At 35.2% G+C, this 21,971-nt stretch overlaps 1 protein-coding gene across 1 annotated transcript in view; it reads left to right on the plus strand.

Moving 5' to 3' along the window:
- HECTD2 (HECT domain E3 ubiquitin protein ligase 2) overlaps positions 1 to 21,971 on the plus strand; it is a 33,175-nt gene that overhangs the window by 7,827 nt on the left and 3,377 nt on the right. The window contains exons 3-20 of the mRNA XM_021539523.3: positions 1,368 to 1,506; positions 2,909 to 3,011; positions 3,875 to 3,964; positions 4,521 to 4,585; positions 5,599 to 5,644; positions 6,777 to 6,886; positions 8,289 to 8,437; positions 9,348 to 9,471; positions 10,264 to 10,360; positions 10,901 to 11,008; positions 12,813 to 12,945; positions 15,811 to 15,899; positions 16,931 to 17,089; positions 17,378 to 17,452; positions 18,270 to 18,357; positions 18,607 to 18,713; positions 19,885 to 20,000; positions 20,623 to 20,766. Coding sequence (XP_021395198.3) covers positions 1,368 to 1,506; positions 2,909 to 3,011; positions 3,875 to 3,964; positions 4,521 to 4,585; positions 5,599 to 5,644; positions 6,777 to 6,886; positions 8,289 to 8,437; positions 9,348 to 9,471; positions 10,264 to 10,360; positions 10,901 to 11,008; positions 12,813 to 12,945; positions 15,811 to 15,899; positions 16,931 to 17,089; positions 17,378 to 17,452; positions 18,270 to 18,357; positions 18,607 to 18,713; positions 19,885 to 20,000; positions 20,623 to 20,766 — 1,942 coding nt within the window. The remainder of the gene's footprint in view (positions 1 to 1,367; positions 1,507 to 2,908; positions 3,012 to 3,874; positions 3,965 to 4,520; positions 4,586 to 5,598; positions 5,645 to 6,776; positions 6,887 to 8,288; positions 8,438 to 9,347; positions 9,472 to 10,263; positions 10,361 to 10,900; positions 11,009 to 12,812; positions 12,946 to 15,810; positions 15,900 to 16,930; positions 17,090 to 17,377; positions 17,453 to 18,269; positions 18,358 to 18,606; positions 18,714 to 19,884; positions 20,001 to 20,622; positions 20,767 to 21,971) is intronic.

Below are 21,971 nucleotides of genomic sequence, written 5' to 3' on the forward strand. Positions count from 1 at the left end.
CATTAAATATGTATGACTTTTGAGGACACTTTTATTTTATATAGTGTCTTTTATCCCAAACATGTCACAATTCATGTAAATGCCTTTAAAAATGAGCAGCATAAATCAGACTGTAAGAGTGTTTGAGGATGTTTGTGAAGACACTGTCAAAATGAGTGTTGGAAACACAGTGGAAATATTTTTTCATGTTTTGGGTGGGCTTGTCTTGGCTGACTGCCAGACACCCACCAAGCTGCTCTGTGGCTTCCCCTCCTCAACAGGACATGGGGAAAAAATAAGATGAAAAAGCTCATGGATTGAGATAAAGACTGGGAGTACACTTTCCAATTATTGTCATAGGCAGAACAGACTTGAGGATATTAATTTATTGACAGTTAAACTAATCAGAAGCAAAACTCAAAACACCTTCCCCTTCCATGCTTACCACACCTTCCCTTGTTCTCAACTTCTCTCCAAATCTGCCAGCAGCCTGATCAGGCATGGGCTCTCCACTGGCTGCAGGGGAATCTCTGCTCCAGACCCTGGCTCACCTCCTCCTTCCTTCTTCTTTTCCACTGATGTGGGTGTCTGTAGGCTAGTTTCTTTCTTTGTTTTTTTTTGTTTTTTTTTTTTAATCCCTCCTCTCTCTCAGCTGCTGTGCAGGTTTTTTATGCTTTCCTAAATATATTGTCACAGGGGTGCTACCAGTGTCACTGGTGGGCACAGCTTTGACCTGTGGTGGGTGTGTTTTGGAGCTGTGTCGGACACAGAGGCAGCCTCATCTCTCACTGTAGCTGTTGCCAAGTCTTGCCATGCTAATCTGATCAAATATTCTCAGATCAAATAGAAAGGAAGGAGTAGAATAGAAAGACCTTATCAAAGCATTGCCGATTGTACTAGAATACGTAGCCAAATGTATTGAAAATAATTCAAAGATGCTTCTGTTTCACCAGTAATTCTCTGTAAGACAAAAAAATTTGCCTTTCCATTTAGTTTTTTCAATAGATTCTTTATTGAAACTGTAGATGATCCACAGTCATCTCTAGCTAAAATTCTATATCACAGTGTAGAAAAATGGACTGAAGTCTTGTCCTTATATGAGAGTTGGACTTTGGTATGGTCATGAGTGAGATTTTTCTTAACTGTAAGGAGCAGTTTTGCAATTTGTATATTGAAAATTTACAATCTATATTGGATATAGAGTAATGGGCAACACTGCTATTTTTATTAGTTAGCCAAATTTTCCCTCATGTCTGCATGTGCACATGGAAAGAAAAATACTTTTTTAAAGAGTTAGAATCAAACATTTTGGAGTTTCTTTTTTTTCCTAGTACCAATTTATTTGTGTTAGATGAATTGTATTTTCTCTTCTTTACCTTTCTTTTAAGGGAGGGACGTACCACCTCTTTGCCTCGATGTACGGCAAAAGCAGCGCATGTCTGTGGATGCATTACCCCAAGAACTGAAAGCACCGATTCCTCCTGAACCTTCCCTTCCAATTCGAACCAAAACTGTGAAAGATTTTCAGTAAGTTATACTGGTGTTCCTAGAAATGTGCTTTCTTTAGAATTCTTTTCATTTTGACCTAATTCATATTGATTTTGTTAATCTCAAATGAGGAAACAGTTTCAGTAAGACTGGCAAGGAGTTAGTCTGGTTATGATGGTGGGATTGATAACTCTGTTACTGTGAAAACTATCAAAATATTTTTTCTAGGTTGAAATGCTGTTCCACACAGAAAATAGCAAAACATATACTTCAGAATTAGAAGTGCAGTGAACATTTAGTTTTGGAAAAAAGTATGTATGTCTTATTGTAGGTTGGCAAATTCCTTGCAGTCTTAGGTGTTTTGGTTATACTGGCAATTATTTCTTTCTCCTATGTTTGAAATTTTGTGCTTCCAGGGAGGAAAAAGAGAGCTTTTTGATTATTCAGTGTGTATTTGGTGGGACAGAAAAAAAGCGATATAAAGGAAAATTTGCAGAGGTGATCCTTTCCTGTATTCAGATGATCCAAAGAACTGAATTATTTCCCATATTAATATTTTTGTATCTATTGACTATTACCTCTAGACAACCTGTGGCAGTGTTTGTAAAAAACTTCTTCCTTATATCTGATCTAAATCAACCCTCCTGCAGGTTAAAGCCATTAGCCTTTGTCCTGTCCATTTGAATCCCCAGCTGTGAGCCCCCACCACCTCTCCATTTCCCCTCTGCCACGGTTGCCATCCTCCAGGTAGGACTAGGTCCTTCTCAGTTGGATCTGGCAGCTGCTCCCTGTGCTGAGCTGGGTTTGGATTTCCCCATGCTGAAGATTTCTTGCACAGCCTGCAGCAAAGCAGGAGGAAGCAGCTTCCAGAGGAAGGCCTTGCACATGTCCAGGTAGATGATACCGTTCTTCCATCATCAACCAGCACCAAATTTGTCAGGCACAATTTGCCCTTAGTGAAGCCACGTTGACTGTCACCAGTGATCACCTTGTCTAAGAATAACTACCTAAGACTGACCAACTGTGCCTCAGATTAAGTTCTATTTGAAAAATTTTAAAAGAAAATTTTGAAGACAATCTAGTGAATTTGAGTCGTTTAGGAGCCGTCATACTTATTCTGAGAAACTTTACCATGTAAGTATAGCTGCAACTTAATTCTGTTCTGCTAATTATTTGTCCTAACACACTGAACTGTGACATTGTGAATTAACATTTTGAATAAAAGACATTGCTCAGGTGTATCAAACACAAACTATGCTTTTGTTCTCTTATAATACCGTGATCTTTAAATGACAAGGAAGAGGTTAGAAAGATATGGATATTATACTCCTCAGTCTTCTAAGTGTGCTTAGTGAGAGAAGCTTAAAGTTATAATGCATTTTAAAGTCTAAGTGGCTGGCAAGATCAAACCATTACCAGTATTTGAATATATTTTCTCTAGGGATGATATGGAAAAGTCGAAGGCATCGGGAGATTGGAAAGCTGTACATAATTTTTATTCTACAACTTTTGATTCTTTCTTGGAGATAAATGCTGCATTTAAGGTAGAAAATAATTCCTAATACTATTTAGTAATTACAGTGCTTTGTATCTTCAAAATGTATCAAAAAATATCTCTTAAAGGCTTTCAGCCAGATATTCATGGTCACTCAGATAATTTTGTCATGATCTCACCTGCCTTTTGTGGAAAATGTGTTATTGCATTGATTTATTGATTAAGCAGTTAAGCAATTTTATTTCAAGTTTGTGGAGCTTTAAAATTGCAGTATGTAGTTTGTTTGTGTGACACTGTGACTGTGTAGGTACTTTCTAAACAAATTACAGTTTTAAAACATTGGCTGTGTTAATGCAGAGGCCCAGGCAAATTTGGGAACAGAGATTCCCAATCCCTAAAAAAAAGGCGTGGTATGAGCTCTGTTATAGCTGTTCATGTGTTATGATGGCATACTTGGTTTTCCTAGGGAATGTTATATTTGTGTTTCTGAATTCATGCTAAATTATTATTTCCTGCCTATTATAGAGCAAAATATGCTCATGATACTTAATATGGATTGTAGGATCTGAGGCTGGACAAAATAACCTGTGACCTTTAGTTATTTAATAAATACTGAATGCTTAAAATTTTCTTGCCTTTGTCTGATAATGGATCAACAACAAAGATGAAAGTTCAGTGTAATTCATTACTTGAAACCCTCTTGCATTTTTAAAATAGAATGACAATATGAATATGTGTAGGATTACTACTGTTTTGGTCTGTCTTTAGCATACTAGTTAAGGAAAATTATCTTACGTTTTGATAAAGGAAATACTTGTATCTGAACATGTTTCCTAAGCTTGTTGTTAAATTTACATTTTCAAAGATAGCTATAAAATATTCAAAATGCTTCATGTATTATCTAACTTACAGAAAGATACCAGTTCTCCATTTAATACCATTGAGGACTCTGGAATCGATGCAGAATTTGTGAATGTTGTCTATGATGCCTTATTAAATACTGTAAGTAGAGAAAAATAATTCATGTTTTATACCATTTATACCAAAATTTATTTCCCATATAGGCATGATTTCTGAAGAATCTCTCAAAACATACTTCAAATGGTCCCATGAGAATTGTCATAGAATCAGGACAGCTGCTCTAGTAAAAGAGGAGGAAATTTTTCCTTCTAGTAAAGCATAGTTTACATTGTGGTAGTTCTTAAAGATTGCATATCTTAGAGATATTGCATGGCTGTGATGGGACTGCATGGTGAGAAGAAAAGAAAATGTGAGGATGGGAATACTAAAATGTAGGTCCTGTGCATAGTATACAAAGGACAGGAGTATTTTAGAAATTATATTTACAGGGTATAAGTGTTGAAAGGCACCATTGGCACAACCCCACACTCGCCTACTACATCTGTGAGGAAGATATTTAGGAGCTCAGCATCATAGCACAAAAGATTTCTTAGCTGTCTTAAAATGCAAGCAAAGCAAACTTGCTTATTTGTACAATACCTTGTATTGAATATGTGTTATTACTTCAGATATTATTTTTCCTCTCCTGTCTTCATAGCCTCAAGATGTTCAGAAGTCAGTCCTAAAAGGAATAATTAATGGTCTACTGCAAGAATGGACAGGGTAATTATCATAAATGTTTGCATCAGTGCTGCACCAGCAGCACTAACATATATGTTTTATCTTTATTGTTTTAGGCAAAGAAAGAAAATGTGATGCAACTTATTTGATACATAATAACTTAATTCTTTTCGGTGAATCTGTTGAAATACATCTTGAACTCTGTAAGCTGGCATTGAACCCTCTGAGAGACAGATCCATACCCAGCCATGCATTCTGTCACCAAATCTCAGCTGATTATTGCAAGGGCATTTCTTTGGACTTCTTAATTGTGAGATGAATTTAAGAATTTAACTAGGTTAAAACTTACTCTCATTGTCCACCCCTGCAACAGCAACTAGTACAATTCCCTGATCCACAGTTTACTTCACAATAGTGTTTGTGTGGGGCAGCACCACAGAAAGAGCAGTGCAGGATGCAGAAGGGGCCAGTCCAAAAGCAGGAATGTTTTTGGAGATGGCAACATCTTGGCATGAAGTGAGAACGCATAGTGTAATTTATAAAAAGGGACAGTGGCTTGCTGTAACTCACATGTGACCCAGGTCTTGGCTACCCCTTTGTCCAACTTAGGCTGCTTTTTGTGCTGTTGCTGTGTGTGTTTGTGGTTATGTAAAAGCCTTGATAAACATGAAGAAGTACAGAGGCTGTGATGATAGAAGTGAATGGAGAATTCTTGCAGGAAATGTCAAAGATGAGCAAATAAATTCTTTTGTGGTGTCACTTGAGATAGACAATAATGCGGAATTTCCTCTTTGGAACACCTCTGACTCTTCAGTTCTGACCTTTTTTTTTTGGCCTTTTGTCATGTTTTAAAAAGACAAATAATAAATAGCCTGCTACCTTCAGAGAATTGTCAGAATCTGTAAATGACCTTTTCAGTTTTTGAGAGCAGTGAAGATTCTTAAATATGGTATTCTGTACATATTAGCAAAGCAAAATAAAATCATCCATGTTTTCATGACTCTTAATGTCTGTAAATTATGGATCCATATGTTTATTGTTTCATTCATCCATAGGCCACGAACAAAGGATGATCTCAGAGCATATTGTATACTTTTACAGGTAAGAAAAATACAGTACTTTTATGTAAGTATGTGTCTACTTAACTTACAATCTATAAACCAGTATACTGTGCAAGCAAGATAGTTTGTATAGCTATGGATACTTCACATCCAATTTCCTGTTGTAAGAATGTGTTAAAATATGGAAGAAATATAATGCATGATGGGAATGGGAGCTTAATGGAAGATAGTTAATGAGGAAAAATTGCATAGATTAAAACTTTGCACTAATAGGCAAGTAATTGTTTGCCTTTATTTTCTGGGTTGAAAGAATAAATATTTTGTCTACTTATTTGTTCTTATGTTGTCCTTATTCCCAGACTTGCTGTATTAGGATTCTGTAACTCTGAAAGTTTCAGTATATGCACTTTCTGATATTGCTGTGACTTTCTCCAGTGTTGCATTTTATCCAGTCTGGCTGACTTTCTCCAGTCTGTCTTGAGTGGTTACAATGTCTGATTTTTGCCTGTGGTCACCTCTTACCTTTGCTGCTGTAGTTGGCTTGCATTTGTAACAGATTTCCCCTTTATATTTTGCTAGTGTACCTAACACCTCTGCACACAAGGAGCAGTTTCTGCTATTATTTGAGAATATCAAATGGAAATTTAATTTATTGATTGATTTATTTATTTCTCTACTGAGAAAACTGTTGAGTTTTCTTCTATGGGGTGGTATATACTGGCTGTGAATTAAAAAGAATGTCTCCTGCTAAAATGAGGGAATATGTGAACACATGGAATAGAAGGAAAATTAGTTTGGATTGAAATGGGATAGACAGGAGCTATAAGAATTTGTATTACTGATATGAAAACTACATCACTTAGAGGAGTGTAGTTTGTGTTACAATGTAAAGATTAATCCAGAATTTCAAGTACTGCCTTTGGGCTACCGGTGGGCTTTCTTTTGGGGGGAAAAGAAAAAAATCATACTTTTACAATACAGAAGTTGTGTATTTTTTACTTGGCTAGAAGTTGTGAGTTGTTTTTTCCTGTAGTTTTCCCACTGTCACAGCTGTTTGGTGAACTACTTCGTTGTGTAATTGTACTGACAACAACAAACATAGGAAAAAATCCTAATGATGTTTTTCCCTTTATGCAGTTTATTAACCTAACACTTTTTTTAATCTTTTTCAGAATCCTCAATTTAGTAACACTTCTACTTATGTCATCTATGCTCACTTGCTAAGACAGATAGCAGCCTTAACAGAAGCTGACCATCATTTCCTAGTGCACTGGTCTAAAAAGTAAAAAAACCAAAACAAAACTCCACATTACAAATTCCATTTCTAGGATGTGTATTTCCATTGATGTTGACTGCTTTATAAATTATATGAAGGCTAATTTAATTGACTAAAGAGATTGGTTTTGTTGCTTACATACATGTGGACATAGTCCACTAAGTGATACTGATTTATAGATGCAAAATGTACATAATGTATAAAAATTACTATTTTTCTGCAAAAAAAGCCTTAATTGCAAAATTACTTATCAGGTTTTTTTTTTTGATAACATATGCAAAATAATTTGTGTGTAAAGTTTTAGTTATATGTTTACGTGGTATTATTAAAACAAACAACTTTATGACCTTTGTTTAAATTAAGTTTAATCTGGGGTAAGTTGCAAAAGATATTGTAATGTTGCTGTAATGTACAGAAGCCACAACGGAGCTAGAGACCTGGCTTCCTAGTGCAATAGAGGTGGTGAGAGAGTGTGGTTAGGGCATTAGATTTGTAATTCATTGAAATAACTCCAATAGCACCTCACTAAAACAGTTACATGGGTGCAACTGCCCAAGAGCAGCTCCTAAGTTTGTATGCAGATTGCCTTCCTTGTATTGACTGAGCAAAAAGTTCTGCTTGAGGTAAAAACAAAGTTCAGACACATTCGCAATTTCCAGTTCTCCTAGGAAATCTTAATTAAGAATTTTCTTCTCTGCAAGGATGGTAATTCAATTCCAATACCCCTTCCTGTGTCCAGATTTGCTTAAAATTGTGGTAAAATTTTACTTCATTTGAACTGCATTTACAAATGAGGTTTCCACTTTTGGTTAAGGATGCAATAGTCATATCAATTATTTTTAGTCTTAAAGCATGTATTATAAATGGAAACCATTAAAACAGGAGAGCTCTTGTTTAGAAAAGGCTATTTTAACATGTCTACACATACATGTGTATTGTTGTGCTATTATGGAAGTGGTGTAGTGTGTAATTTAAAATGTGCACGTGGCACAAGCATATGAAGCATGTACTACTTTTTATTTGAAAGGACCACATATCTCAAAATAAATCAGAATTCGTCAGTATTCAGAATGTGGAGTGAAATTGAAAAGGGCTTTTGTTTTGTTCACTAAAAGTCAAGAATAGATAATGATTCCATTGCTCTTTTTGTTTTTCCACAGACTTAAAGAGCATAGGGGTGCACTGAAAAGAATTATCATGTGTCAATATTTAAAAGCATGCTTCTTCAAACTTTACATTTGGAATTTTGTTTTTATGTACAGGGCAAAAGCATTTAAAAAAATAATTTAAACAATTAAAATTGAATTTAAAAATTTTAATGGAGTTTTTTTAAAAGCATTGAAATTTGATAACCAACTCTAGTGTAGACAGTGATCACATGAGAGTAAGTGCAGCATGTTTGTTTTAGGATTTCACAGAGGAGGTTCAAGCAGGTGGTGGACAGGTTACTGCAATTTATTTCTTTACGGCTGTTTCCTGCAAAACCTGAAGAGTTTCCACCTATGGTGAAATGTACCTGGTGGATTCCATCAGCAGCAAAAGTCCTGGCTTTATTTAGTAGGTATTTTTCTTGAACTGTGTGGGCATGTATATATTTTTGTATGTATATTTGTGTATGTATATAGGGTTTGTTTTATATACACACACACGTGCATATTGGGAGAGAATAGTTTTTACTGCACCTCTTCTGGGGAAGACTGATAATGGTGGTGACACAGTACAAGCTACAATAAAATGCTAAAATGTAGTAAGCAAGAGTCTTCTGTTGGCAAATCTTCCTACTTGCTTTCCTGTAGAGGATCATTGCTATGCAGAGTTTTCCCGTGACAACAACTGAAGACTGTTCAAACAGAAATTCACAGAGCTATTTAGTCAATCAAAAAACACTAGTTTGTCTGATTGATCAAAAATAAATTATGCTGAAGTGTAAATAGAGAAAACTTACAAGCTCTTGGACATTTTATCAATGTCATTATATAATGAGATAGCTTAAATGTGAATTGGGTTTCTTCCTTTGGTCAAGTACTTAATTTTTGTGCAGGTCTAGATAGTATACTGGAAAAAATGTAGATTTTCTAGCCATAGATGCTTGAAATTATATGGATTTCTTAACCACTTCCATTTATCAAACTGCTTTTTCATACATTTCATCAGAACATAGCACCCTTTATCTATAAAACCTTAATTTAGTGTATGTCAGTAAGGAAACCAGAGTCAAACTGAGGTTCCCTTATCATAAATGGGCTTAACTCTAGGGATTTACTGTTTTCTACAGCAATTAATGTGATGTTATATACTGTTAAGTCGTAGCTATAGTTCTGTAGCTAAGACTGAGGTAAGTTATTCATGTTTTGTATTATTTTAGACTTGGCTTAAAGATTTTGAGATCACTGGTGCTTATGGTGCCAAGAAATGAAATATGCTGAAACTAGGCATTATATTAAAAGACTTTGTGTTTTCTTTGTAGATGCTGCAAATAGTCTGATTAGCCCTCCTATTATTTCGTATACGGATTTCTATAATTCTACACTTGATCATATTGATCTTATGGAAGAATATCATAACTGGCAATGCTATGGGAATTCTCACAGGTAAGAGGAATTACTGGTTGTTTCTTGTTGAGTAGTACTTGAAAACATTGTATCTATGTTATGTATATCTGTATTTAATGTAGTGGATATGTAGTGTCTATATATGGTATGCACACCATTTATGTCTATATAGAGCCACATTAAATACTGTATTATTTTAAATAATACAGTAAAAACATATTATAAAACATGTAGAACTGTAAAAACATATTATAGCTACTAATTACTTGCTACTGCATGGATGTGAGATTGTCTGAAATAAATCTCATTCTGCCTTTGCAAACTAGAGAAAATATGTAAAATATGGTTAATAATAAAGTAAGTTTATTAATTATTGGCATAGACTTCTGACTGTGTCTTACTACAGACATATTTTAGCCTCCAGTATGTTCATAGGCATTTTCCTTGCCTTCAGCAGCAGTTGGGAAAAATTTGGAGACCATAATTTACACCACTGAATCAGGTATTTCAGGCTGCTCTTCTGTCTGATACCTGATATTCTACTTGAGAAGGAAAAAAAAAACACAACTAAAAAAAAAACAAACCACAAAAAAACCCAAATGAGAAAAGATAAGTATTACTAATTTCAGTTTCTAGCAGTATTTGCAAATAACAGTTTGTTCTAGTGAGTCAAGTATCACTATATACAAAGTGAAAAAAAACCAGCAGCTATTTGGAAATTATCAGTGGAGGAATTATTTATTGAATGATAATTCACTCCTATATTCTTAAAATGAAAATAGTATGCTAGATGCTAGAAAGAAAATATTTAATCTTCTTTTCTCTTGTTAGGTTTTCCTTTTGTCAATACCCCTTTATTATTTCTATAGCAGCAAAAAAAGTTATTATTCAAAGGGACTCAGAACAACAAATGATAAGTATTGCACGGGTAAGTCCCTCAATGATAAATGTTTATGTCTCATCCGTTGGTATTTGATGAGTATTTGTTAGACTGATATTGCACGTGACCTGTCGCTACAATTTCTAGTATTTCTGACTACCCTCAAAAAGAGCTTAAACCATTTTACTATGAATAGTCTACAGATGTCCATGTTGGGCTCTCTGAGTGTTTTTTTCTTTTTGTATACTTAGTGTCAGGATCCTTATAGAGGGCAGTGTTTTAGAGAATAACTTATAGTGTTGACTTAATTTTTCCTCCTTTGAGAAACCAGCATAACATGCTAGCATGTTAAATCAACACAATGATTAAGGAAGAAAAATTCCAATACTTTAGTTCAAATGTAGTGTGGAAGGTATCTGCAGTAGGAAAGAAATTGCTCTTCATCTCCTGGAAGAGACTGAAGCAGTTACAGTGTTAGGGAAATGTCTTCAATACACGATACTGACACCTTTTTACAGTTAAAAAGTGTGACAGCTTTTTTTCAAATTAAGATATTGCATGTGTGATGTTTCTTTTTCCATCAAATAGCAAAGCCTTGTGGATAAAGTCTCTCGCAGACAGAAGCCTGACATGAATATGTTATTCCTAAATGTGAAAGTGAGGAGGACACACCTCGTTAGTGATTCACTTGATGAGGTAACAGAAACATAAAACTAAATTGTGTGTTGCTGTCGAGTAGGTATTGTTAGATTTCAATTTGATAAGTCATATTTAAATCTTTTGCACTAAGAGATTTGGAATATAGCTACATAATACTAAATAAAGATATAACTTTCAAAATTGTAGTGCTGCAGAACAGATTGGGTTCATACTGCTCCATAGCTAAACCATAACAAACATACATACTTGCACATGGTCTGTATTTGTATTTGCAATTTTTCTATTAAAAATACAATGCACAATTATCAATTTCTGTAGGACTTGATTCCGTTATAGCCGCATGAATAGTATGTGACTAATCACTAATAAGATTGTTCTGTTCTAATTCTTTGAATATTTTTATTCTTTTCCTTCTCAATCTTTAAGAATAATTTTCAGCTTTCTGTTCTTAAATTCTTTTAACTAATTCCTCACAGTCTTCAATGTAATTTTTCCTTTTTTAGAAATGAAATAGATGTGTTCATTCAAGTAGGCAATTCTTCAGTATCCACTGAACCTTGCTAATTAACATTATTTAGTGAAATTTAGTTGCCTCTCTTTCTCAACATTGAGAACAGCCTGATGATACTGAAAAATAAGTCCAGGTAGTGAAAACAGCGTCAAACAAATTCTGATTACTTATGTCATAAGATGTAAGTTTAAACTTTATTTTCCTATATTAAAACCTGTCTATTTTTTGGCATTTTCTCCTAAGACAAAAGAAATATGATTGGTAATATTGCTTTCTCTCAGGCATTGTCATTTTTTTAACCACACTAAAATAACCAAGAGCAAATTCAAAATTTTTTATTGTCAAAATATTCTCCTGTTTATTTCCAATGTTTTCTTCTACCCATCTCAAAGATGATTAAGAATGTATCATATTAATATTTTAAATTGTATGGGGAATGGCAGGTGGAGAGGGAAGATGGCTTACTTGTATTTCAAGTTTAAACAATTTGCAAAGGAAAATCACTTCAGCTAATAAATAGCTTGTTTCAAATAACACAAATACCTGCAGTTATAAAATTTATGTAATAGGAATTTACTTGAGCAACTAGCAACATGGAGATTATTTTAGCACATATATATTCTTGGCTGGTTTTAACACTTTCTCTGCTGGACAGTAATTAATGGTTTAAAGAAAGCTTGTATAGAGACTCAGTCTGAAAGATCACTGTTAATTGTAAAAGACTGTAATCTAATTATTTGCAGATTTTTTGTGTACCTGCATGAAATGCTGTCTCTTAGGACAAAGCAGTGAAAAGAGCTTGTTACCATTGTCTAAAAAACAGCTCTAAAAAGCAGCTGATACTTGCTGGAAGGCATCTTACACAGAACTAAATGGTGTCCAAATATTGAAAGTGTTATCTTACTTCCCTGTTACTAAATATTTCCAAATTATGTCTAAGTACTTTTTAAATTTGTAATTTACTCCTGGTAGCGCATCTTCTGTAAAAGGTAAAGAATTATATAGGTCTGAAATATTCCATACAAACTCAAGTCATTATATCTAATTGCTTATTAAGCCTGTTTGTACACCACCTAACTTCTTTTCAAGCCCAGAGAATGACACCGTATGCAAAGTAGTTGATGATGTCAAGTAGTCATAAATGTCTTGCTTCTGCAATTCAGTCATTGTCTTAATATAGTTTTGACCTACTAGTAGGAAGTTATGCAAATTAATGGTTTAAGCAAAGCAAGAGCAGTAGAGTAGAGGCTGAGGTGTGTTCTCTATGGCTAGTGGTAGTGATAATATGTTAAATCTCCTTTTTCTTCTGCCTTACCTATTTCACAATAGCTAGCAAGGAAGAAGGCAGATCTGAAAAAGAAGTTGAAAGTCACATTTGTAGGAGAAGCTGGTCTTGATATGGGTGGCCTGACAAAAGAATGGTTTCTGCTCCTGATTCGGCAGATTTTTCACCCAGATTATGGTGAGTCCTCATGATTCTTAAGTAGATTGTGAGAATCTGTTCAGACTCTGTATAAGCACTGCTCAGCAATAATGGAAAACTCTTTGCATTATAAACACTGTTTTCAGCACAAATCCATAACATAAACTTTCTAATAGTTTAACTATTAGCTATGAAGGAAATTATCTCAGCCTAAAACAGGTCAATGGTTTAGCAAATATTCAAGTGGACATAAGGCCAAATGTATTGGTTTTTTTACCATCATTTACCATCCTTCCCTATTTCTTCACATGCTGCATTTTCTTTCTGCCCTCAGTTATCTTCATATTGCTAGTTTAGGGAGGGAGTTTTTCTGGGTTTTGTCAGTAGCTGCAGTTGGGTGCTGTTAGTATGCTCAGTTCTGACAAATTGCCAACCTTGGTCCTTGGTCTCCCATGCATCAATTGGGATGTTTTTTGGTGCTGATAGTTGCACTGAGAGTGCCTGCATGTTCTAGTGCTATTTCTGTGACTAGGATAGGTAGAGGTTAGGTTTTTTTTGTCATCATATGTTCTGTTTATGCCATCTATGTAGTCAGTATTCTTAAAGGGGTCTGGGGGAATCTCAGAAAAGAAGGGTCCTTCAGTCAGGAGCAGAGACAGTATAGGCAGGTGTGAGCCTGAATGAAAAAAACCTGCCTCTGCTGTTAGCAGGACTTGTGAGACTGTAAGGGCATTTCATGCCCAAGGGGAAAAAAAAAATAAGGCTTTTTGATCAAATAGGAGATTGTAAGACATAAATGAGCAGTCATAAACAAGCAGTTCTATCCACTTGTTTTATAGAGATGTAGATGGATCTGGGTGTGTTTTATTCACCACTCTGATGTGCTTTCCTCTGTGCATTACTGATTACATTACTGATGCCTTAGTGCATTAAAGTGTGGCCAGGATGGCTTTTAAGTCGATTTCCAGGGACTTGAGCATAACACCTGATAGTCATTGGGCTTGCCTGTCTTTGCCTGGAGGTGTTCATGTCCCTTAAAGTCATGGTCCTTTATTGGTTATAGGACTACTTCTAAAGGTACAGACTTTTAAGTCATAACTATGTCATCATATCTGCTGAGATATTTGCCTGTAGCCCTTTTTCCAGTAAAAAGGGGTCTTTGTGAAGACATGGCATTGGTGATAGCAACCTTAATAGGAAACAATTTATCCTGCAGAAAGCATTCTGTAAGTTTGACAGTTCTGTTGGTAAAAAAGCTGTCAGCAGAGCTTGGTAACTGATGAGTTTGGAAACATTCAGAGTAATTTATTTTTTCACTATCTCTGGCAGGCTTCCTTACTTCAAACTGCAAATTCTTTCATTGTTACGACTATCAGTCGAGTGTGGGAGGAGTTCAGAAATATTCTTGTCCCTTGGAAAGGGACTGTATCCTCTACTGTCTTTAATGTTTAAGATGCAAATAACATGTAGGAAACTTGGAAGGGAAAATGTCACTGCTATTACCCTTTCTAGGTTAACTGATTCTTCAGGTTTAACTCCTGGAATTTAAAAACTCTTAATTAAGTCAGCTGTCTGCCAGCCTGTATGTTTTGCAATGCTTTCTTTATCTTGGTGTGGACAATTCACAAATGGGATTAGAAATCTATTTTGTTTCAACATCCTTATGATTTTTTAGCATGTGAACCTTGCTCTGCCTTACATGCAGCTGTTCTGTTGCTTCTGGCAATGTCTAATGGCAGTGTCTAAACCTTTTGTGATAAGCACCTTTTTGAGCTGCAGTTCAAGAGATAAATTGTTCAGGAGAGTGGAGGAGGGAATATGGAGGCAGCTTTTTGCCTGTAATTTATCATAAGAACTAGATGTCCCTGAGCAAAGTTGGATTTTCTTTCCTTTTTTTTTTTTTTTTTTTTTTAATCAAAAGGACTTTGGGTTTTTCTTAATTTAAATATTCTTTTTCACCAGCTTCATCTTCAAAGAGAGATAGAGTGAGTTTTTGCATATGAGATGTGCTGAGAAATAGTCAGTGCTTTGGTGTGTATAGACCATGGAAAAAAATAATAAACCTGGCCCATTCAATCCCAACAAATTCAAAAAGCCCATCACATTTTATCCAGTTTACTTCTGCGTTAAAGGATGCTATGTGGAGTGTGTCTTACTTCTCTGAGCAATACTTCCTAGGCATTTTAGAGTTGTTATCTGCTTTTATTATGTAGGTTTTTACTTTCTGTCACTCTTTAAAACAGAATGTTCTGTATCTGACACAAATAGCAGTCAAACTCATCTATGATTTCAGTAGGAACTAGCTTGTCATTTAGACCCATGAGCAGCTTTTTTAGGGTATGTGTGGTTTGGGGCTTTTTTAACTTTTCTGGTATAATTTTTTGACAGAAAATATGAAACATATCCCTTTGCTGGTAGTGTGTGTATAACATAAACCATTTACAGTTTTCTATTCTAAGAAGGTAAACTTATGGTATTTGTATCATGGGATTCATGCCAGCATTTTTTGGGATTGTCATCTGCTATTGACCTAGAAAGAGAGGAGGAAGTAAGTGAGTTTACGTTGCAGTAAGGAAATTTTTAGTTAGACAGTTAATATTTATGGCAGCACTGATGCTGGAGTGCAATGAAGAAACAGATTGCTTAGGGAAAATGCAAAATATCCACAGCTGGAGGCCCTGAAGAACGTGTTGGAGCAGCACGGAGCAGGGCTGGTGGGCTTGAGCCTGCTGCAGGCTCGGCACTGCTCCTGGTGCTCCTGCCCAAACAGGCTCCTGAGAACAAGCAGGGGGATGTGGGCACCCCCAGCAGCACTCCAAGGGGGCATGGGTAGGAAAGAGGAGGCTTTGTACGAATTCTTACAAAGCTCAGTGCCTTTTTAAGGGCCATGTTACCGTTCTGCAGGCATGTTCACCTACCACAAGGACTCGCAGTGCCACTGGTTCAGCAGCTTTAAATGTGACAACTACTCAGAATTCCGACTGGTTGGAGCCGTATCCTTTCATGTCCACTAGAATGTTCTGAATGACAATCGATGAGTGGTGTGGGGATGAAATAAGGCACTGGCTCAAGCTCCTTCAAAGGTTGTATGTACACCTATGTTCCATTTTAAATGTATTTTTTTGAATATCGTTCAAGCAAGTGAACTAAAAATAGGAAGAAAATGGTGGTGTGGGGGTACGTAGTACATTTTACAGTCAAAAAATGCTAAGTCAATATTAAACATCCAGCTTTTTTGTGTATAAGTTGTAATTTTCTATGTACCTCGGAGTCTCTTTCAGTAAACATCAATGTGCCTGTGTCTATGTATAGTTCATTTAAGTTCCCATTGAGCAGTATGTAGCTTTTTGCCTTTTTTATTACAAAATGGAAGCCACATGCTATTTTGAGGACTAGTTTATTTTCTAGGTTTTCTGTTGTGTTTATAAATGAAAACCTCAAGCAAGCTATTTATGATAGTATATGCTTCTCATCTCCACTGAGATGATGTAATAATGCCATTAACTGATTGCACTTGGATCAGATCGTGGTTGTAAGTAAGTCTTTTCTCACAGATCCATTCTATTCTTGTGAGAATTGAATTGGTATAGTTTCAAATTTGTTTCATGGAATGCACTTAAATGTGCTAGTGGATGAACTGTAGTACCAGTGCAGGTATGTCTTAATGCTTTTAGATTTATTTAAAAGAAACATTGCTTTATTGATCTCTCACAAGAAAATACATGTTTATCTTTATAGTTTTCAAAACAATACTTTGGAAAAATGGATAGAAATGCTTGTATAGAATATTATGAAGAAGATTCTCAAGCATTCTGTCAATGTGCATCATTTGACCATGCTAACCACTGCTTAATTGTAATGAAAAACTGAATTTAAAAATGTCAGTCCAGAAACAATGAAGTCATTTACATGCCTTCTGTTTGTTGAACATGAATCTTAAAGTATTTTTTCCAAGCTAGAAAAATACTATCTATAGTGTTTTTCATGATGTGTCACATTTGCCCTTAACTTTTGACATATATAGCTTATGGGACTTGCTGTATATAACAGTATCACCTTGGATATTCGTTTCCCACCTTGCTGTTACAAGAAATTATTGAGTCCTCCCATTGTTCCCTGTGATCACAACACACTTGTAGGCATCTGTGGTGTCACATTAGATGATCTGTTTCAGATTATGCCTGTAAGTATTACATTTTCCAAGAGGCAAAATCACTGGTATAAAACCTGATATATTCATATTTGATGCTTGACTTGCCAGCTGTTAGAAAAAAGCTTTTTTTCAGCACAGGCTGATAAAGTCTTCTGATGGAAACAGAAAATCTCTGCATTTTCTAGCATAGCATGCATTTTAAATATACAGCTTTTTCCAAGATACTTTCTGTGTAAAACAATGCTTCTGACTTATCCTTGCAAAGTGCATCACTTAGTTTTGTAGATTTACTAAAGAGTTTTTTTACTCATATTGTAGGAATTGGCGCATGGACTAAGTGAGCTTCTATCCTATGAAGGCAATGTCGAAGAGGATTTTTACTCAACCTTTCAGGTCATTGCGTGCCCAACGATAAGTGGTTCTCTACCTCATTCAGTGATTTTTTCCAATGTTAGAATGGCAGTGGAGTGGTTTCTTGCAGTGTGATTGCTGCTTGTTTGGAATGTGACTGCACGGGGCTAGAGCTGGCTCAGGAGCCACGCTGCCGCTGCGCGCTCGGCTCCGTGGTGACTCCAGGCTGTTGTTCCCTGACCCCCTCGGTGGGTCCCAGTGCTCAGCACCAGGGTCACTTGGCCAGCTGCTGGGGCATCTCCAGCTCTGCTTGTCTGTCTAACCCAGAACATAGTCAAAGTTTACTCGGTTATTTTATACATTTTGTTCAGGAAATCTCACTTCAGAAGCTAGTTCAAGTTTTTACAGTTTTGCTCGACCTGTGTGTTGAAACTGCTATTTCAGTCAGGAAAGTCTTTTTCAGTTACTCATTGTTTCAGAATACACAAACATATGAGTTAATGAAATTTCAAATTGGTGGTACTTAGTTCCTAGGTGAACTACAGCAGAGCAAATACCTTCTTAATTTTATTTGCTGCCTCAGTGCTGTTCTTTTGTATGAAAAGCTCTTTGGCTCCAGAGCCTGCAGGTCAGTTTGACATGCCACTATGTAACAGGCTCAATTTTTGTTCTTTGAATACTAATTTTCTGAGAAATTTGTTGAAAACCATAATATTTAACTTGTAAAAATCTCACGACCCTCAGAATTACAGCATGTGCTGAAGAGAGGAAGGGAATACATGACGTAATATAAGCTTTGTCATTTCTAAGTATGTTAATTTATTTTCCAGTGCTGATCTTGACTCCTCTTTTTCTGTAGGTTTTTCAAGAAGAATTTGGTGTCATAAAATCTTACAACTTAAAGCCAAATGGAGATAAAATTCCAGTCACAAATAGGAATAGGAAAGGTAATTTGGTGTATATTAACCACACATACTTTGTAGATTTAAGTTTGTCCTTTCTGTACTTTCTATATACCTATGCTTCCATAAACAGTGTGACAATGAAATGGCTGTAGTTCTTTTTGGTATGCCTATCAATTTAATGGTATCTAAAACTGAATGCATTAATTTTTCATGTTCTGCCCTCTAAAATTGTAGCAAATAAGTTATTGATTTAAATTACTATAATGTAACAAAATAATTTTTTTTTTTTAGAATATGTGCAGCTCTATGTTGATTTTCTTCTCAATAGATCGATATACAAACAGTTTGCAGCTTTCTACTATGGATTTCATAGTGTGTGTGCTTCATATGCATTACTGGTAAGAATAAGTGAAATTTCAAATATTTAACAATGAGTTATCTAAATTAAATTGCACTGGATGATTTTAAGATGTGGAAAGAATCTTGACTGATTGATAGACTTAATTAATCCAGTATAAGTAGAAGAAATTAATCAGGTAATCAACTATTCTCTGTACTGTTTAATTGAAAAGAGGTAAATAAAGCTCCAGAAGACAGGATTTATCACTGTGTATTCACAGACACATCACAGGCTCTCCAGTGAAGGTTTATAAGGTTTCTGTGTATTCCCTGCATTTAGGAACTGCAGAACAACTGTGCCTGAGTGTTCCTGAGTGACTCCTGTGAAAACATAAATTGCTTTTTGCAGGAAGAACAGTCAGTGAGGTTAAGATTAAATATTCTTCTGTTTTCAGTCCTGTTTGGCTGTTGGAATGACTTTTTTAATTTACAGCATCCCTTCTGCACTGAGAAAGAAAAATTTCAATTTGTCAAGGATTTTCTAAATTCCAGTGAAACTGAAGAGTTGTGACACCATGCAGCAAAGTGAGGGGTGCCCAACCTCAGAGAAGGTTCTGGAAGGACAATGAGAACCCCTTGAAATGCCATGGCATACTTCTATGCAACTTGATGATGTTGTATTAAATGAATAAGTGGATTCTGCAGGTGTAAGTTTAGTAGATATTAAACATAGCTTATTGTTAGAAGTATTGGCTTTGCACTGCAGTCTGTACAACTGAGGGTCAACTTCTGTCAGCCTCTGCTGCTCAGCTATCCACGCTGGGATTGTCAGTGCAAATGAAATGGAATTTGAAATCAAAATTGACATCAAGACCCTCCCTTAGATTTCCATATGTACAAACTTAATTTTCTTACTGACCCATTCATAGTCTGATCACATGATAGGCAAGCCAGTGTAATAAATGTAAGAATGATGAAGAAATTAAGAACATAATGTGCTGAAATATTGTGTTATCCTGAAATTAACTTTCTACTATATACAGCAGTAAGAGATTCTTCAAAGTGCTGAGGGATTCATTTTTCTATAATCAGTATGTATCCCATTTAGAGACTTACATTGAATGATATTCTGTTAATTTTTCTGTAATGACAAAATAAAAAATTAATCTAGTGGTATAATTTCTCATCTTTTTTTTAAAAATTAAATATTTTGTCCTTGATTTTTGGCAGCTACTTCGTCCAGAGGAGGTTGAAATTCTCGTCTGTGGCAGTCCTGAACTGGACATGTCTGCTTTACAGAGAAGTACCCAATATGAGGGCTACCAAAAAACTGATATGACTATAAGGTAGGCCTGGGTTTTTATTCTAGTTACTGAGTTTAAAACAACATGGAATGTTAGTCTTCCAGCAGTAAGCTCTTCAAGGATAACCTGAGAATGACTGAAGTTTTAGAAACCTATTTCTAAATAAGACAAAGACACTACTAAATTGTCATGAGTAGGAAGAATTAGATCCTTAATGATATGTATTTACTGAATGTCCTTCAAAGATTATTACCACATTAGGTGGAATAGTTTGAAAAGAAAAACTCCAAATCCTGCATATGAAATCTCATTTTTATTATCCAATCTTCTAAAAATATTTTTTATACTCAATTCTCTTTGATACTAAGGACATTTATATTAGTGAGTAGAAGACATTTATATTTGTATAGGTAAGTGGAAGTGGGTTGGGGCATCATTTGGTAAGACATTATTCCAAAATTAATAAAATATTGTACTTATCAATTCCTTGGGAATTTAACCTTGTATATTGGAGTACTGCTGATGTCCTATAGAGTATATTAATTAAACTCTCAGTAAGTGATATTCATCATGTAATACTTGCAGTTTTATTATTATCTTCATACTGGTTTTTTTATGATGTTGCATCTTTCAAAGTTTTCTTCTCCCTCTGCCCTGAGCATAGATACTTCTGGGATGTAGTACTTGGATTTTCTCTGGATCTTCAAAAGAAGCTGCTACATTTTGCTACAGGAAGTGATAGAGTACCTGTGGGAGGAATGGCTGATCTGAATTTCAAGATTTCAAGGAGTGAAACATCCACTAATTGGTAAGTAATGTTTTGGATTTTTAAAATTTTCTTCATTAAATTTTTTCCCAAGAGGCCTTATTGCCCTTGAATGACTTTTTACAGAAGAGCAAACAAATGTACAAGGAAGAAACTGCATGGACTCCTTTAGGCCTTCAAAATGTTATACCCATTTATTGATTGCATAAATTTAAAAAAACAAGGAAATTGTTTTTCCAGTCAGCATTTACATTTGAGGCTGGTAATTATTTATAGGGATTATTTATGTGTTTTCAATTCAAAGAAATTACTTATTTAATCATTCTTAAAATGACAGCTGACCTAATGAAAATATAACTTGAACTACCATAAATTTTTCTGAATTTTTTGAGTTGGTGGCATTATTCGCAGCAAGTCAGTTAGTATTTTTTTTAATTCTTAAGACTGGGGAAAGTCAGTTGAATAACAAATTAAATAACTAATAAATAAATAAATAAATTAAAATAACTTGAAAGCTGTATAGAAAAACTTGCTGCTCTGAAGCTCACTGTGAAGCAATAATTACTGACTTTACCTAGATTTCTCAAACACATTGTGTAATCAAAATACTTATATGGAACTATATTTTACAAAATCTGCATTTTGCTGGATTTTCTGTGAAGAGCTGATCTAAAGGCATAAGTATAATAATTTTTGAGGTTGTTTTAATTTATCTCATCACTGCGATATTTCTAATGCTTTTCTCAATGAGGTAATAACTGGTTCCAGGAACATGAAGATTAGATGAAAAATGAAGAAAAATCAGTCAATATTGAATCACTCTTTATGTTCTTTCTGTAAACTGTTCTTAAAAATGAGAAAATGTGTTTTGAAATAGTGTGAATTTTAAACTGTTGTAGGTCTGTGTTTTGCAAGATAATTGTTGCTGTCAGACTGCCTGCACAGGGATAAATGTAGACACCATCATCATATTGCTCACACAATAGGATCAAATAACGTAATAGCAACAAAAATTGGCAAATTTAATAAAAGCTTCTCAACTTTCCAAATTCTGAAGCCGTGACTCCAGTGCAATTAACAGATCTGTGCTGATCATTTAAAGGGCAGAGAGGGGAAAAGTAACTTGGGTTTTCAGATCTGGGGGTTCCACCCCATTTTGAGTATTTTTTGCCAATGATCAAAGGCCAAGTTGGTGCCATTCAAAAGACAAAGGGATGAAATTAAAAGAGACCTAGAGGGCTTTTCAG

Source organism: Lonchura striata, chromosome 6, assembly GCF_050655825.1.
Source record: "Lonchura striata isolate lonStrDom1 chromosome 6, ASM5065582v1, whole genome shotgun sequence".
Taxonomy (NCBI): domain Eukaryota; kingdom Metazoa; phylum Chordata; class Aves; order Passeriformes; family Estrildidae; genus Lonchura; species Lonchura striata.